The sequence below is a fragment of the Gossypium hirsutum genome, chromosome A08, assembly GCF_007990345.1.
Source record: "Gossypium hirsutum isolate 1008001.06 chromosome A08, Gossypium_hirsutum_v2.1, whole genome shotgun sequence".
NCBI lineage: Eukaryota > Viridiplantae > Streptophyta > Magnoliopsida > Malvales > Malvaceae > Gossypium > Gossypium hirsutum.
The window spans coordinates 22,854,284-22,870,660 of NC_053431.1; the positions used below are offsets into that span (position 1 = coordinate 22,854,284).

The 16,377-nt window shown below is 30.4% G+C and overlaps 2 protein-coding genes and 1 long non-coding RNA gene across 3 annotated transcripts; 2 read left to right on the forward strand and 1 right to left on the reverse strand.

Annotated features, from left to right (window-relative positions):
• Positions 1 to 1,564: 1,564 nt before the first annotated feature.
• On the reverse strand, positions 1,565 to 4,155 carry LOC107924291 (macrophage migration inhibitory factor homolog). Its single transcript, XM_016854693.2, has 3 exons — positions 3,855 to 4,155; positions 3,553 to 3,753; positions 1,565 to 1,960 (listed from the first exon to the last, which is right to left on the reverse strand). The coding sequence occupies exons 1-3, from the start codon at positions 3,963 to 3,965 to the stop codon at positions 1,925 to 1,927; spliced, it is 348 nt and encodes a 115-aa protein (XP_016710182.1). The 5' UTR covers positions 3,966 to 4,155; the 3' UTR covers positions 1,565 to 1,924.
• A 3,227-nt stretch (positions 4,156 to 7,382) lies between these two features.
• Positions 7,383 to 8,160, forward strand: LOC107952897 (uncharacterized). Its single transcript, XR_001698980.2, has 2 exons — positions 7,383 to 7,508; positions 7,880 to 8,160. It is a non-coding gene; the product is annotated as an uncharacterized lncRNA (long non-coding RNA).
• A 2,862-nt stretch (positions 8,161 to 11,022) lies between these two features.
• On the forward strand, positions 11,023 to 11,818 carry LOC107924361 (transmembrane protein 230). Its single transcript, XM_016854808.2, has 2 exons — positions 11,023 to 11,364; positions 11,456 to 11,818. Exons 1-2 carry the CDS (start codon positions 11,175 to 11,177, stop codon positions 11,575 to 11,577), a joined length of 312 nt encoding a protein of 103 aa, XP_016710297.1. The 5' UTR covers positions 11,023 to 11,174; the 3' UTR covers positions 11,578 to 11,818.
• The last annotated feature ends 4,559 nt before the right edge of the window (positions 11,819 to 16,377 follow it).

Genomic DNA, 16,377 nt, shown 5'->3' on the forward strand with positions numbered 1-16,377 from the left:
GATTTTAAGGGTGTCACATGTTATCATTGAGAAAGTCATAAAAAATTATAAGTGTTTAATAATTAACCTAATGATTTAGGAAATAGAATAGATTTCAAAGACATTGGTATTGAAAGAATGGAAGTGAGGTAAAGACCCCAAACTTATTTTTAAAGGAATGATTAAAAGAATAAAGACTAACATGGTAAAGGTACGAAGACATAAGGCTAAAGTCTAATTAAAAGAAGGTTACATATAAAAGGTCTAAGCATTAAAAGAAGAGTTGTGTCATAGACTTCAATTAAAATTTTGAGAACCATTCAATGTTAAGACTGATATTTACTATATATGGCACTATTAGAATTCAATCGAGCACTACTGAGCTCTTGTAACTCAGTGCATAGTTCTTATTATCGCGCATATGTCGAAGCTGAAATTTGAGTTTCAGGTTGAGAAGAGTTGCATGGCCATTGTCAAGTCACAACCGTATCTTGACATACTCCTTTTGTTCTTATGTTTTGGTTAAAATTTGTAGAAGCAGCATGTACATAATCAGGATGTTAATGTGAGAATTCAAGCCTTTGTTTTGATGATAGCTTGGCATGTAATTAAAAATACCAGGCTATGGTTAGTATGTTTATGATATGAATGCTATAGTTGGCTGGTCTTTAATTGTGATGGACGATGGATTGAAATTAAGACCTTTGATAGGTCACTAGATAGATTGCAATTTATATGAGCATAGTGAACTTTGAGATAGTTGTTTAGACGTTAAAACCTAGCCTAAAAACTCTAGAGTGACACCAAAGCTATGGTAGGAATTTCTAGCAAGGGAACCTTAAGATGCCTTACTGAGGCTTCACTGCACCTAGGCATTGATATCTTAAGTCAGGGTATCAATACTTGCAACGTCGAAACGAACTTTTGAGAGCACTATAGTATCGATACTTTACCTTTTGAGTATCAATACTTATAAACAATGAAGCAAGGATGTATAAAAATTATATATTAATAATTGCTTGGAATCTATAGTTTAAGTGGTGAGAAAGGCATATGGAATAATTTCCATGCTATGGCTACTCTAACTGATGATTTAGAAACTTGGTAGACTTCTAATCATGCAGGCACAAAATTTATCATAAAGTAACTGAAGTAATATTAAATCATGTTAGCATATTACTAGATTTTTCACACATATACTAATGTTATTTCAATTTGTAGTTATTTAAATAAAACTTTATCTTAAATAACAATTAATTTTATTTAAATAAATCAACTTAAGATGGTGTAGCTATTATTGATTTAAAATTTTTAAAATGACGTAGTATATGTATAATATAGAAAATCACATACACTATTTAATAACATATAATATATGCCCAAGACCATTATCACTTACAAAATAAATGAATAATTTTTATGGCATCATTATGCATATTGTAATTAAAATTGAAACAACAAAATTTGTACAACAGATCTATTTTGTTAAATATATTCAATAAAAAAACTTACCATACCCATGTCAGATACATAATTGTATCCAACAATCACACCTACACATATATTTCTATTACAATAAAAAATATGATGAAATGTGTTTGGAATTTGGTGTTATAATCATAAGAATTACTTATACTTGAGGTTCACTTCCATGGTTTTTAACTAATCATCATAACATGAACATGGAAATGTCAATCAGGCAACATTACAGATAAAAGAAATATTACTATCTAGAACGCACCTGATTCAACTTGCAACGCTTTCCATAGTGGCAATTCTACATTTGATGAGTTACTCAGAAAGTTGAACAATTTCTTAAGGGAGGAAAGTCTTGAGAGAGAGAGAGATGGAGAGAGAGAGAGAGAAGTCTTCAATTGATAAAAACAAATCATTCCAGCACATATATGATTCTGACTTGGACCCCGGATGCTTTTTCAGCCATTCATCAAAAAGTCGAACCATTGAATCCAAAGAATGACCGCTGCACCAATAAAAACAAGAATAGACATAAGATGAATTACTAGAAGTGATGGAGGAATTGAATGGCAATTGAACTTCAGAGCACCAATTAAAGTACCAATAACTCCATCCAACAGAAATTAATCTCGTTTCATGCAAGTTATTTAAACGCAAGTCCAATGGCATTGCTGTGTTTCAGTAACCTGATGACATAACATGTTTCTTTAGATCTTAGCATATTCATAAAATCAGAAGTTCGAATATGGATACACATTTGCACATACGAAAAGGCATGCAAGTGGACAGATCGCATGTCTTCCTTTTGGCATATATAGTAATAGGATAATGTATTTAAGATAGATAGATAGATAGATAGATAGATAGATAGATAGATACGCTATGGAATCAACTTCGATTGTTCAAGATACAGTCTTGAGTTGCCCGAATTGTTTATCCAGGGAACCTTGTCATGTATCCACTCAAGAGAAGTGTAAGAATTATGACTCCTATAGCTTGTCAATCTTGTATATATGCTACAATCCAGTCCTCTCAGATAAACTTGTGCACAGTAAGATCATTTATATTTTTGAAAAAACATTTCTTATTTCTAGGTGTTCCTTCAGTAAGGAGACGACATCATGTTACATAATCAAACAGGGTAATCACATACTAATCTTTAAAAACCTATCCAACTGTTAACAGCCAAAAGTGAATTAGGATGCTTAACTCCAAGCATCATTATCAGAATCAGACAGGACAGTTATTTGTTCAGGGTTTTGAGTTTCAAGTCCATTAGTCCAACCGTTGGATCATTCAAGTCAATGCTTTGAATGAAATGTCATGTTCCCGAATGAGCTCGGGGAAGGTAGAGTACAAAATAGGAGCTGGGTAGGATGGTTTGACTGCCAGGCCAGTCCAAGTTTTATAACAGAGATTTCAAGTGGCAATGAAAGAATATCCCAGTAAAAAATCCACACAAATAAGTGCTTAAAAAGCAAGATAGATACTTTACTCAATATTATGGAGTGCTAAAATGATTACTCTTAGTTTTAACAGGAAAATAGATCCAAAGTAAGATGAAATTGCTTCATCTCATTGAACCCAAAACCAAGAATTGTTACTCTATTTTGAATTTTGCTTATGCATAAGAGATCAAAATCACAACCACTTTAGAAGGAAAGACAATAAATTTCTAAAAGTCACTTGAAATGAGTAAAACTGAGGCTAGAAAGGTCTTCTTGCAAGTGATAATATCATCTTTGGCCTCATTCTGATGAGTATGATGCAATTTTATTGCATGGCAGAGAGTAGAATCAAACCAAAGCATAGTTGAAGAATCATCAAAAGCCAAAAAGCATTGTTTGGTTCCATAGAATATCTAAAATGTGAGATATACAAACAATTTATTTCTGTTTGCCTCCTACAATATTTTGGCTAAAGTTGAGCTCAAAGAATATAAAAATTGGGTATGAATGATAAAGATTATGATTACAACTAAATAATTTACATCAGACAAAGCATATATGCGTTAAAGATTATTATCTGTGAAAAGAAGAAAATAATCCATGAATACCATGGAATGAAAAGAGTAAAAGTAGAGTGAAAAAAAAAGACCTGAACATCATAGAATTTGATGTAGAAGCGGGAGCTATCAATTGAGAGCTTGGTTTGAAGAATATCAGCTACAGTTGAACTCAATTTGGCATTAACAGAAGGTCCAAGGCCCCCAATAGAAATCAATTCTCCATAAGCAGCAGGGGCTTCCGTCCCAGCAAATGCCATGGGAACTCCGCCATTAACCAAAATCATCACGTACTGTTAACCCATTTTTACCCCCCCCCCCCAAAAAAATTAACCAAAATAAAGCCATTAAAATTAAAATAGACAAGGAAAAAAAGAAGTAAATAAGAACAAACAGATTCAGGTTTGCCAATGATTTTGGCAACAGCTTTGGTGGCGTCCTTAAGGATGTCAGAGGTGGTGACGGCGTCCACAGGTACGTTGGTGTATAAATTCAAGGTGGGCATTTCCTACTTCTTCTTCTTCTTCTTCCCCTGGTTTTTGGAGTGTTAGCAGTTTAAATGAATGAGTGGCTTGAAATAGAAATTATCTTCTTTGCCTACAATATGCCGCTCTCCACCAATACACATTGCGGCACCGCCCCTTTCGCTTTAAAACAAAACAAAACAAAACAAAACAAAAGTGATGTCATTTTATTGAACGTTTTTTTATTCCGAGAATTATATGTTTTTCAAATAATTGTTACATGTCTGTCAATCCCTTCTCAAAATGATTTTTTTTTTCCAAGACAACACATTTAATTATTAAAAAAATTATATAAATATTTTATATTATTATGTCAGTGGATGCTTATTACGATAATAAGTTTGATTTATTTTGGGATTTTAATGTAACTAATTAAAAGTGAAGTTTTATATTACCTATATTTTTTTTATGTGTATAAATATAAATTTTAGAGAAACATGATAATTATATTTATTCATCAAGAATTATTTGTTTATTATTTTCTTTTTTTATAAAAGAATTACTTTTCAATTTTTTACTTATAAAATATGATAAAATTAATCATCCAAATGGGATTGCATGGCCATTATTTATAAGAATAGACAAAGTAATAGTGATCCCACGGTGCCACCTGAGCAACTAGTGGCACCACACTCACCTGACAACAATTTTTGCGTAATTGATTAAATTTTTAAAAAATAATAATTTTTTGTGCCACCTGAACAAACAGTGACATTGGTATGTATCATGTAAAAATATGCCCTTGAAAAGTACAAATACATATCGAAAAAATTATTTTTTAATGGTGTCGTTGACATGTCAGGCGGCACCGGAATAAATTAATATACAATTTCTTTTTTTATTTTTTAAAAAATTAAAAAAAAGACTGAAAAGTCAAAAATTAGCAGAACCCGTGATTGACTGGTTACGTCGGTAGCAGGTCGTCAGGCCATTATCGCCTGACAGCTTGGCGGCACCAACCTAACGACCTACCACCGATCTGACCAATCAGTCACAGTTATGTTGATTTTTGACTTTTCATGTTTTTCTTTAATTGTTGCTATATTAAATATATATATATTAATTTTAGTATAAAAGGGGTGGGTTTGGTCCCCAACCCCCACACAATTGGTTAAAAAAAAATGAAAGGTCCCACCCATAGCCGACTTAAGGTATGTTAATTTTTTTTTGTAGGACAACTCCATCAAACCATCAATTTTGATGGTTGTTGTAGCGATGTAAAAATTTTGCTTTGGTCGCTAGTTGAGGCGATTATTTGAAAATTTGAAAATCGACTTGTGATTTTATTAAAAAGGGGAGTCGCCACTAATCTTTTTTTCTAGGTGTGATCGGACACCTAATAAATCATCTTTTTTTAAAAAGAATTTTTTTTTTTAAAAAAAAAAAAGGCCGAGTTTAGGTCTACGTTAAAAGCCAGAGAAAGAATAAGGTTCGGGAGTCGGTTACGCGCGAGGAAGGTATTAGCACCCTCGCAACGCCCAAAATTAGTATCTTATTAAACATGTGTTGTCTTAATTTTTAAAAATACGAGTTCAATTTGACATTTAATCGTGATCCGATTGAAAAATGAGAATTTTTAATTTTCGGCATTTTAGAAGGGTGACCCGTTTTTAACACGAGCCGACGAATTTCACCCAACATAGCGATCAAATCGATGACTTAATGTTAAATCGGTTCATTGCCTTATTTATTGAAATTAATAAAAAAATATGAATAAAAATCTTCAAAGTAGTGAACAACAAAATGATATAAAATGGGCGGTAAACAAAAAAATAAAAGAGTTAGAAGTACATCGAAACAAATAATAAATATGACAATAATATTAAAAATAATAACAATGTATGCGATATTAAACATGATAACAATAATAATAACACGAAATAGAGACGAGCATATATATAAACATATAATAATAAGTGAAGTGCCGTAAACACAATATTAAAAATACTAATAGTGCTATATATATATATTAAAATATGTACATAATAATAGGAATGAAAAGTGTATACATAATAATGCTAAATATATATATACATAATATATATAAAATGAACATATACAACATATATTGGAAATACTAATAACAAAAAAATACATATATTAATAATACTACATAAATGTGTATATATATATTAAAATAAATACATAATATAGTTATTAATATATATATATTATAAATAATAATAATGTTACAAAACAATTATTAATAACACTGCATAAACATATACATATATATATTAAAGATATGTACATATATAATAAACATATACTAATAACAATAATAATTATAATAATAATAAAAAGATGTATATACACTAAATAACACATTATAATATTAAAATAAAATAATAAATGACAATAGTGAAAATAATAGGTATAATAATAAATATAATGATATATGAAAATAATACTATGTAAAGTATATATACCCATATAATAAAATATATGTACTAATATTAATAATAAATATAATAGGAATAAAAATAGATATAATAATAATATATACATAATATATAAAATATATATAATATATACATATGTTAGAAATGATAATAATATAAAGAAAACTATTCATACGCTACATAAATACGTTTATATATATATTTATATATATAAATGATAATGGTGTTAGAAATATACAATATAGTATTAGAAATATACATACAATAGTATAAAAGATATATAACTAATAATATTAAAATGTATACATAATAATATATATAAATATAATATTAAAAATATATATACATAACATATATGAAAGATATATATATCATATAGTATTAAATATTTACAATATATACATATTAGAAATAAAAAAACGACTAATAATAATATTACATAAATATATACATAATAAAACATATACTAATAATAATAATATAAATAATAGTAAATACAATAATAAATAATATTTAAAATAAAAAAATAAAAAAATGGCAAAAAATAATATAAAAACCAAATTAAATCTGGAAGAAGGACTAAATTCGAAAAGAAAATGAAGTTTTGGGGCGAATTCGAAATAAAAAGAAAGAGAAAGGGCTTATTTGAACAAGCGTGAAACGTAGGGGGACCGAAACAGCAATATTTCCTTCCCTCCAAAATGCAGCGCATCAACGAGGACTAAATTGAAAAGCGCAAAAAATTGTGGGGCCAAATTGAAAATAAATCGAAACTTAATTGCAAAGCAATAAAAAGCGGAAGGACCACATGCATAAATAATCCATTAAACAAAAACACGCGGATCCTCTAACGGGTCGGGTCGGACGGATTGGGTATAGGCCAAACGACATCGTTTTGGGGTTAAAGGGCAGCCCCCAAAATGACGTCGTTTTGGGAGGCTATAAAAGGCCAAATTTTTTGAAAAAAAAATTATTTGTAGCATTTGAAAGAAAAGAGAGAGAGAGAGAGAGAGAGAGAGAGAGAATTCTCTCTGGCCGAGCCCGAGCTCCTGCCTTGAACTCCGGTTGCCGTCCGTCACCGGTCGCCGACCACTGTGCACGGTGGCCGAAAAATTCAAAAAGGTATATATATATTTTTGTATTTTTTGTGTATTTTTAAAATATGTGTGTAAATGAAACAATAAAGGAAAATAATCTAAGTGTGTAGATAGATTCGAAAAAAAAAAACAAATGAATAGAAGGGAAAATAGATAATAAAAAAAAACCTTTCGTTCGAATCTATTCTTTTGTTTTAATGCTTCTTGCTGAGATTTAATGCTTCTATTGGTGTTTGGATCTATCTTTTTATTTGTGCTACTGCTATTTCTTTTTTGTATTTCCAAAAGAAAAGAAAAAACCCCTTTACATCTGATTTCTGGTGGCTTATATAGCCCATGTCTTTACAAGATTTCTATTTTTTATGTATACTGTCTTTTTCCCTTTAATTTCTGCAGGCGAACGGCGGTGGAGGCAGTGGGCAGGTGAGTGGTGTCAGAAGAGGGCAGTTGGCTGAAAACTTAAGGCGGTGGCTAGCTAGGTTTTTTAGTTTTCTTTTTTTTATTTGTTGTGGGCTAGGGTTAAAAGAATTTTGGGCTTTTGGTTTAATTGGGTATTGGGTATTGGGTTTTGTTGTTGGGTCAAAATTGGGCCTCAACTGTTGTAATTCAAATGTTTTGAATTTTTGTAATGTATAGTTTAAACTTTTTAATTTTATTTCACTATAACGTTTGACTCATTTTAATGAAATGTGAAATTAAATCATGTGTTTCTTATACAATTATATATTCATGTTCAATGAATATACAATCAAGTTCATGTAAGTATGTTAGAATTTAATAAGAAAATCATTTCATTCATTTCTTATACAAGAAAATAGATTCAAGTTCAAGGAATATATAATAATACATTTGAACATATGATACATAAATTCACATTCCAGTCGACTGTGACGACTGTCTTAGGTAGTAGTTTCGATGTGGGAAATTGCTTTGATTATGACCTATTATTCTCCACATGCCGCAACATTCAGGGTCGACCCTCTCCCTCATGTCCATGACATTTCTTATCTGGGTGACATGTGGGTGACCTCTGGGCTTCCTGTGTAGCCCAACGTCTAGGACCAACTTGAAATTCGGTGAAGGAACTTCCCACGTTGACACATCCAGCATTGTTGGGAACTTGTTTCCCTTAATACACAATGTGAATTCTAGTGTGTGCACCTTATCAATATATTGTTTCCTTTAATACACACTGTAGAGCATTATCCTCCTACTTATGGGTTGGGGAGGGATTATAGTTAGTTATAGGTATTGTGTTAAAAATGAGTAGATATAATCAGAATCTATAATAAGATTATTCAAAAAAATTACTAATATAAAATGTTTATATTTATATTTATTTCATTAATGATGTTTTTGTTATTAGTATGGCATTTATTATCACTTAATTAGATTTTGGATCCATATTAAATTACACTTATCATTTTATTTTAATTATTACTTCATTAGTGTTATAATTATATGTAAATTAAATTATTTAATGCTACAAATAGAAGCATTAAGAATTATTTATTGGTAAACTACACAATTAGTCACTAAATTATGGTTAAGTTTTCATTCTGATCATTAAACTATGTGAAAATTTTCATTTAAGTCATTGGGCTATTAATTTTTTTCAAAATAAAAAGTTCCGCCAGCGAGTTCCAAGTGACAATTTGACGACCGGTACGGTGGATTAGTACCCATCACGCATAAAAGAACATACCTTAGGTCCAAGTCAATATGAAGATTAATGTCGGAGATTGGAGAAAAAAAACTCTTTGATTTTTGGTTCGCAAATTTGTGACATCCAAAGCTGTTTCATGAAAAAAAAATTGAACTATAGAAGAAAAGAAGAAAAAGAGCTTTTGATTGGTGTAGACAATGCGAATAGAGAAAGTCATATACCATCAATTTTAACCGTCTAGTGACTTAAATGAAAATATTTGAATAGTTCAATGACCAAATTGTAACTTTTTTTAGTTAAGTGACCAAAACGGAAACTTACCCATAGTTTAGTGACTATTGGAGTAGTTTACCCTATAAAGAATTACTAAAAAACTATTTTTTAGTATTATTTGGGGTAAGCTACATTAGTAGTCACCTAACTATGATTGTTTTTCTTTTTTGGCCACCTAACTATGAAAAGTTGTAAAATGGCTACTCAACTATTCAATTTTGTCTTTTTGGGGTCACCAACTATCTTGGGTTTTTCAGTGTTCCCATTTTTACGTTAGCCACCTGGTAACGAAAAGAAGATAAAATTGAATAGTTGGTGACCATTTTATAACTTTTCATAGTTGGGTAACTAAAACAAAAATTTACTAATAGTTTAGTAACCATTTTGTAACTTTTCATAGTTGAGTAACAAAAAAACAAAATCATAGTTTGGTGACTTCTATTGTAGTTTACCATATTCTTCAATAGGTTTTGTTACCAATTAGGCATTAACATTGTTGGTTAAGGCAGAGGGCTTGGGTCCATGAGCACTTGTGAATGTATGCTTACCATGGTGTTTTAAAATATTATGTTTGATCAACTAATAATTATTTATATTAATTTTCTCAAATAATTACTTATATTAATTTAAATTAAATGAAGATTTTTAACATTAATAAGTTAAATGAATCTCAAAAGTACTGAGTTATGTTCGAATGAGAAGTGTACTTGAGATAGATGTACAATGTTGTAATATTATAATGTTTATAATTTAAATTTAATTATTATTCAAATTAATTTTCAGTAGTTTAGTTTAAAAATTTAAGCTATGATGTTTAATGGGAATTGTGACTATTACTTTTTTATAATGAAAAATTTTATACCATTTGAAGTGAGTTTATTTTCATAAGAGTAAATTGTCATTGACTTCATATATTGTTGTTAATGAAACAACTACAAAATATTTTGTTTTCTTTGATAATTTGAAAAAGCACATAGACAAACAAATAACATAATATTAGTATTAAGTATAATTATATTGTGACAATGAAATAGTTTTTTTTTTTTACTTTTTTATTATTTTTTAACATTAATCTTATTTATTATAAGTTTTTATTATATCTGCTCTTTTTAATACAAAACCTAGAACTATTCATAGCCTATCTCCAACCCTTAAATAGGAGGATAATGTGCTTTAGTGCACTCGAACTCACGTTCTCATGCATTGATAACAATGTCAATCCCAGCCAAGCTAAGATTCAAACAGCTTTTTATTATTGTTGTTATATATTCGTGGTTTAATTATTAATTCCAAACCAAACATTTAAATTTTAAAAAAATGAAAGCATGATATAAAAAAATTATCAATTATTTCAAATTTATAAATTAATTTGATATTTTGTTTAATTACTTAATTCCTATTTATTTACATTACTTTTAAAATGTTATTTTAGTTTTCGATTATTTTTAAAATTAAATTTGTTATAAATTAAATGAATCCTAATATAATTAGTAAAATACATATTTTGAAATTTTAAAATATATTATTTAATTAATTAAAAAATGGTTTAGACTTCCTGCCTTGGAATAATCAACTTTGACGGCAATTGATAATAGCAACAATGGCATGAAGCCTGATTTTGACTCTCTTTTTTAAGGTTGCTTCTAGCGACGGATATCTCTTAGCTTAAGATTCTTGAAAGTTGAAAACCCTCACCTCTTACCCTAATTCTGGAGTGGAGTAATCATATTGTTTTAGAGATCTTGGCATTGTATGGCGTACGTAGACCACGCCTTCTCCATATCCGACGAGGACATCTTGGTGGACACCTCCTACGCCGTTAACAATCGGCCTCCAATCAAGGAGATCAGCCTCGCTGTGTCTCTTCTCGTCTTTGGCACGCTTGGGATCATATTGGGTATCTTCATGGCCTACAACAGAGTTGGCGGGGACCGAGCCCATGGTATATCCTTCTTTCTCTATTGAGAAAAATGAAAATAAAAAACTTTGTTTCAATTAAGACTGAAGAGATTAGTTATAATTGTTGGTTTTAGGGCTCTTCTTTACATTACTGGGCTGCGTATTGTTCATTCCGGCATTCTATTATACAAGGATTGCTTATTATGCATATAAGGGATACAAAGGCTTCTCCTTCTCCAACATTCCCCCTGTTTAGTGTCTTCCTTCTATGTACAGATCTTTCATTTATCTACGTTTCGTTACTTGTTTGTGTATCCAGAATAACTTTAAGAGTTTATTTTTTATTTGTTCATATTAGAATTGTGAGCAGCCACTAGTCCAATTATTGTTTGAATGAATAGAAGGATAGATGTTGGAAAGTTGTCTTTTCCCCTGTTTTTATTGCCTCGGTTGTATGATTGGAGTTATCAAAGGTATATTAGAAACATTCCTTGTAACCAGAGCTCTAGCTTGCCTCCTCACAATATGCACAAGATACAGCTTCCATTTATTTGATTGTAATCACTTTAACGTTTCAAAACATGAATGATAGAAAACATAATTTTTCTTTCTTTGAATTTGTTTGTACCCATAGTCTCCCCTTAATCTTTAAATAAGAACATAATACGTTTGAGTGTAATAATGCCAATGCCAACTAAACTATTATTCAATCCGCGTTGTTTAAAGATAATATTAAACCATTTCTTCTTGGAAAAAAAATAAAACACGAGTAATTGTATTAGACATCCATAAACTGTGACATAAATTCTAAATTCGCTCCCAAACTTCAAAATATTTTATTTACATCTTCAAACTATTGATGTTATTATTAATTAGGTCCTTCAATTATTAAAACCATTAAATGAGATATCATATTTTATGTAACATAATTTAAAATGAAAATTTGAAGAAAAATAAAATGTTTTCACATGATTTTAAAAATAAAAAATAAAGTAAAACAAAAAAAGAAAGAAAAAAGAGTGAGTGATAAAGCTTTTACATGAAAACTTTAAAACCAACAAAATTTTTTCCAATATTCAATTTTTTATACCTTTCATTTAAAAATTTAATATCTCATTTAACGATTAAATTAATAATTTTAAAATTAGGGGACCTTAATGCTATAATCTTGATAGGTTGCGAATGTAAATAGTATGTTTTAAAGTTTGGAGAAAAATATAATATGAGTATTATAATTTAGGATTGTATAGTGCAATTAATTCATAAAACACAAACCATTTCAGTTTCAATGATAAAATGAGAGATTTAAGTGTAGAGTACAAAATTATGCATTTTTTTATTTTCCAATTTTTTTAAATTTACCCAGTATTGAATTAAAAGTTAATAAGAAATGTATTAAATGAAAAGAAAATTAGACTTTATTTGATTTTAAGAAATATAGAAAATGAAAAACATTTAAGAAAATTTAGTTAAAATTTAGTTAAAATTTAATTTTGAAAAGCGAAAATGAAAATATGTAAAAATTAAAAAATATATTTATTGTTTTCACTAAAAATGGTTAATAAAATTTTTAAAAAAATTTAAAAACAAATATTTTAATTTTTAATTTTAATTAATGAACTGACGTTATCTCAAACTATAAAAACACTTGTGTTTCAACAACCTATTTTGAATCTCTATAAATGTAGTTAAAATTTATTTATTATGCTTCTATTATAGGAAAATAGATATTAAATGTTTTCATTATTAAAGGTTTTTAAATTTAAAAATTTGATTTTTTTATAAAAAAAGTAAAAAAAATTCAAAAAGCATGAAAGCTTATTGTTTCTTTCCATTTTTTTCATCTTTCTTACTAAGCAAAAAGAATAGAAAGAAACATAAATATTGTTTGTGCTAGGATTTCGACCCGATTAAGAAACGAATAAGAAAATAGCGGAATAAATTGAGAAATTGAACACACAAATTTAACGTGGAAAAATCCCTCCAAAGAGGATAAAAAACCATGGGAAAATATAATTTTACTATAATGGCAAAAGAACGAAGAATACAAAAGATGAAGATAAAAACTAAACCCTGAAAACCCGAAAATAAAAAACCCACAAAACGTAAATACAAAATTCTCTAAATGTGTTATGAGTTCTAATCTCTAATGGGTATGTTTTTCTAAGGTTGTAAAAGAGCCTATTTAGGTCAAATAATAATAAAATAATCTAAACTAATCAGTGTTTGATTGAAACAAGTAAACAGAGTTTAACTGAAAGATTATTTCTCAAATTTGACTGAAAATAGGAGTCATATTTAACAAATCTCCACCTTTACTCATATTTTCACAATGCCATCTTTGCCAAAGCCCGCCACGAGCCTATCTTGAACTATGCAGGGAATTAACTGAGTTGAATTTGTGCTTAGAAACTGGAAGACTTCTAGCCTTCGACTTGTACAGTGCCAAATAAAAACTAACCCGGGTCTGATTTTCACGAACACAGTGCCCTAACTTTTCAAAACCTACATCTAAAAGAGAATCTCTCTTCAACGAAACAGTCATACATTTTTCCTTCCTATGACCAAGTTGTCTCCGCTCCAAACAAGTTGACTTCAACTCCGTAACAGACGAGGGACGTCTGATTTCACCGGTCACTGTATAACCTTTCAGAATATAAAGACTGCCGGTTCTTTTACCTTTTAACAAAACAAGAGCTCCACGAGATACTTTAATACCGCTCGACTCGATGTTGATTTCGCATCCTTTCAAGTCTAAAATACTTAAGGAGATGAGATTCTTTCGTAAATCAGGTACATATCTGACATCTGTGAGTGTCTTAATCGTCCCATCGTGCATATTAATTTTAACAGTACCAATACCAATTACCTTACTAGATGAATCGTTTCCTATGAGCACAACTCCACCTTTAACCGAACTGTATGTGGAGAACCATTCTCTATTGGGACACATGTGAAAAGAACATCCTGAATCTAGGATCCACTCGGACGTGAGCTTGGTGTTATCACTCGTTGACACTAACAAGAAATCATCACCATTTTCATCGGCCAAATTAGCACCAGTTACATCTTCCTCGTTACTCTTAGCAGCTCTTTTATTTCGCAGTTTATAACAATCTGCTTTGACGTGACCTAACTTTTTACAATAGCAACACCTTTTGTCTCGTTTCTTTGATGCTACCAAAATGGAAGCTTACCTATCTGTCTTGCTATCCAAATGAAGCTCATTGTCGAGTTTGTCTCTACTCAACAAATGACCCTTCACATCTTCGAACCAGAGTTTGTCTCTACCATAAATCAGGGTCTCCTTGAAAGACTTGTATGAAGGGGGTAAAGAGCACAATAATAGCATAGCCTGATCTTCATCGTCAATATGAACCTCAACATTCTTTAAATAATTTAAAAGAGTAATAAATTGACTGATGTGATCTCTAAGAAGCTCACCTTCGTTCATGCGAAACGTAAATAGACGTTGTTTCAACACTAAATGATTAGCCAAAGACTTAGTCACATAAAGAGTTTTTAACCTTTTCCACAAGGCAGATAAGGTTTTCTCCATCAATACCTCCTGCAATACCGTATTTGCGAGGCACAACTAGATTGCAGACAAAGCCTTTTCATCAAGCTCTTCCCATTCTGTTTTATTTAGATTCTCAGGCTTTTTCCCGATAACAACCTTTTTCAGGCCTGATTGAATTAGAATTGCCATAATTTTTAACTTGCCACAGATTGAAATTTGTCTCACCATCGAACTTCTCAATTTCAAACCTTGTTGCTGCCATCTCTAAACTGGCTGATCTATGAAAATTAAACTAGCTCTGATACCACTTGTTAGGATTTTGACCCGTTAAGTAACGAACAAGAAAATAGAAGAATACATTGAGAAATTGAACACACAAATTTAACGTGGAAAAACCCCTCCAAAGAGGATAAAAAATCACGGACAAAGATAATTTTACTATAATGGCAAAAGAACGAAGAATACAAAAGATGAAGATAAAAACTAAACCCTGAAAACCCGAAAATAAAAAACCCACAAAACGTAAATACAAAATTCTCTAAATGTGTTATGAGTTCTAATCTCTAATGGGTATGTTTTTCTAAGGTTGTAAAAGAGCCTATTTAGGTCAAATAATAATAAAATAATCTAAACTAATCAGTGATTGATTGAAACAAGTAAATAGAGTTTAACTGAAAGATTATTTCTCAAATTTGACTGAAAATAGGAGTCATATTTAACAAATCTCCACCTTGACTCATATTTTCACAATGCCATCTTTGCCAAAGCCCGCCACGAGCCTATCTTGAACTATGCAGGGAATTAACTGAGTTGAATTTGTGCTTAGAAACTGGAAGACTTCTAGCCTTCGACTTGTACAGTGCCAAATAAAAACTAACCCGGGTCTGATTTTCACGAACACAGTGCCCTAACTTTTCAAAACCTGCATCTAAAAGAGAATCTCTCTTCAACGAAACAGTCATACATTTTTCCTTCCTATGACCAAGTTGTCTCCGCTCCAAACAAGTTGACTTCAACTCCGTAACAGACGAGGGACGTCTGATTTCACCGGTCACTGTATAACCTTTCAGAATATAAAGACTACCGGTTCTTTTACCTTTTAACAAAACAAGAGCTCCACGAGATACTTTAATACCGCTCGACTCGATGTTGATTTCGCATCCTTTCAAGTCTAAAATACTTAAGGAGATGAGATTCTTTCGTAAATCAGGTACATATCTGACATCTGTGAGTGTCTTAATCGTCCCATCGTGCATCTTAATTTTAACAGTACCAATACCAATTACCTTACTAGATGAATCATTTCCTATGAGCACAACTCCACCTTTAACCGAACTGTATGTGGAGAACCATTCTCTATTGGGACACATGTGAAAAGAACATCCTGAATCTAGGATCCACTCGGACGTGAGCTTGGTGTTATCACTCGTTGACACTAACAAGAAATCATCACCATTTTCATCGGCCAAATTAGCACCAGTTACATCTTCCTCGTTACTCTTAGTAGCTCTTTTATTTCACAGTTTATAACAATCT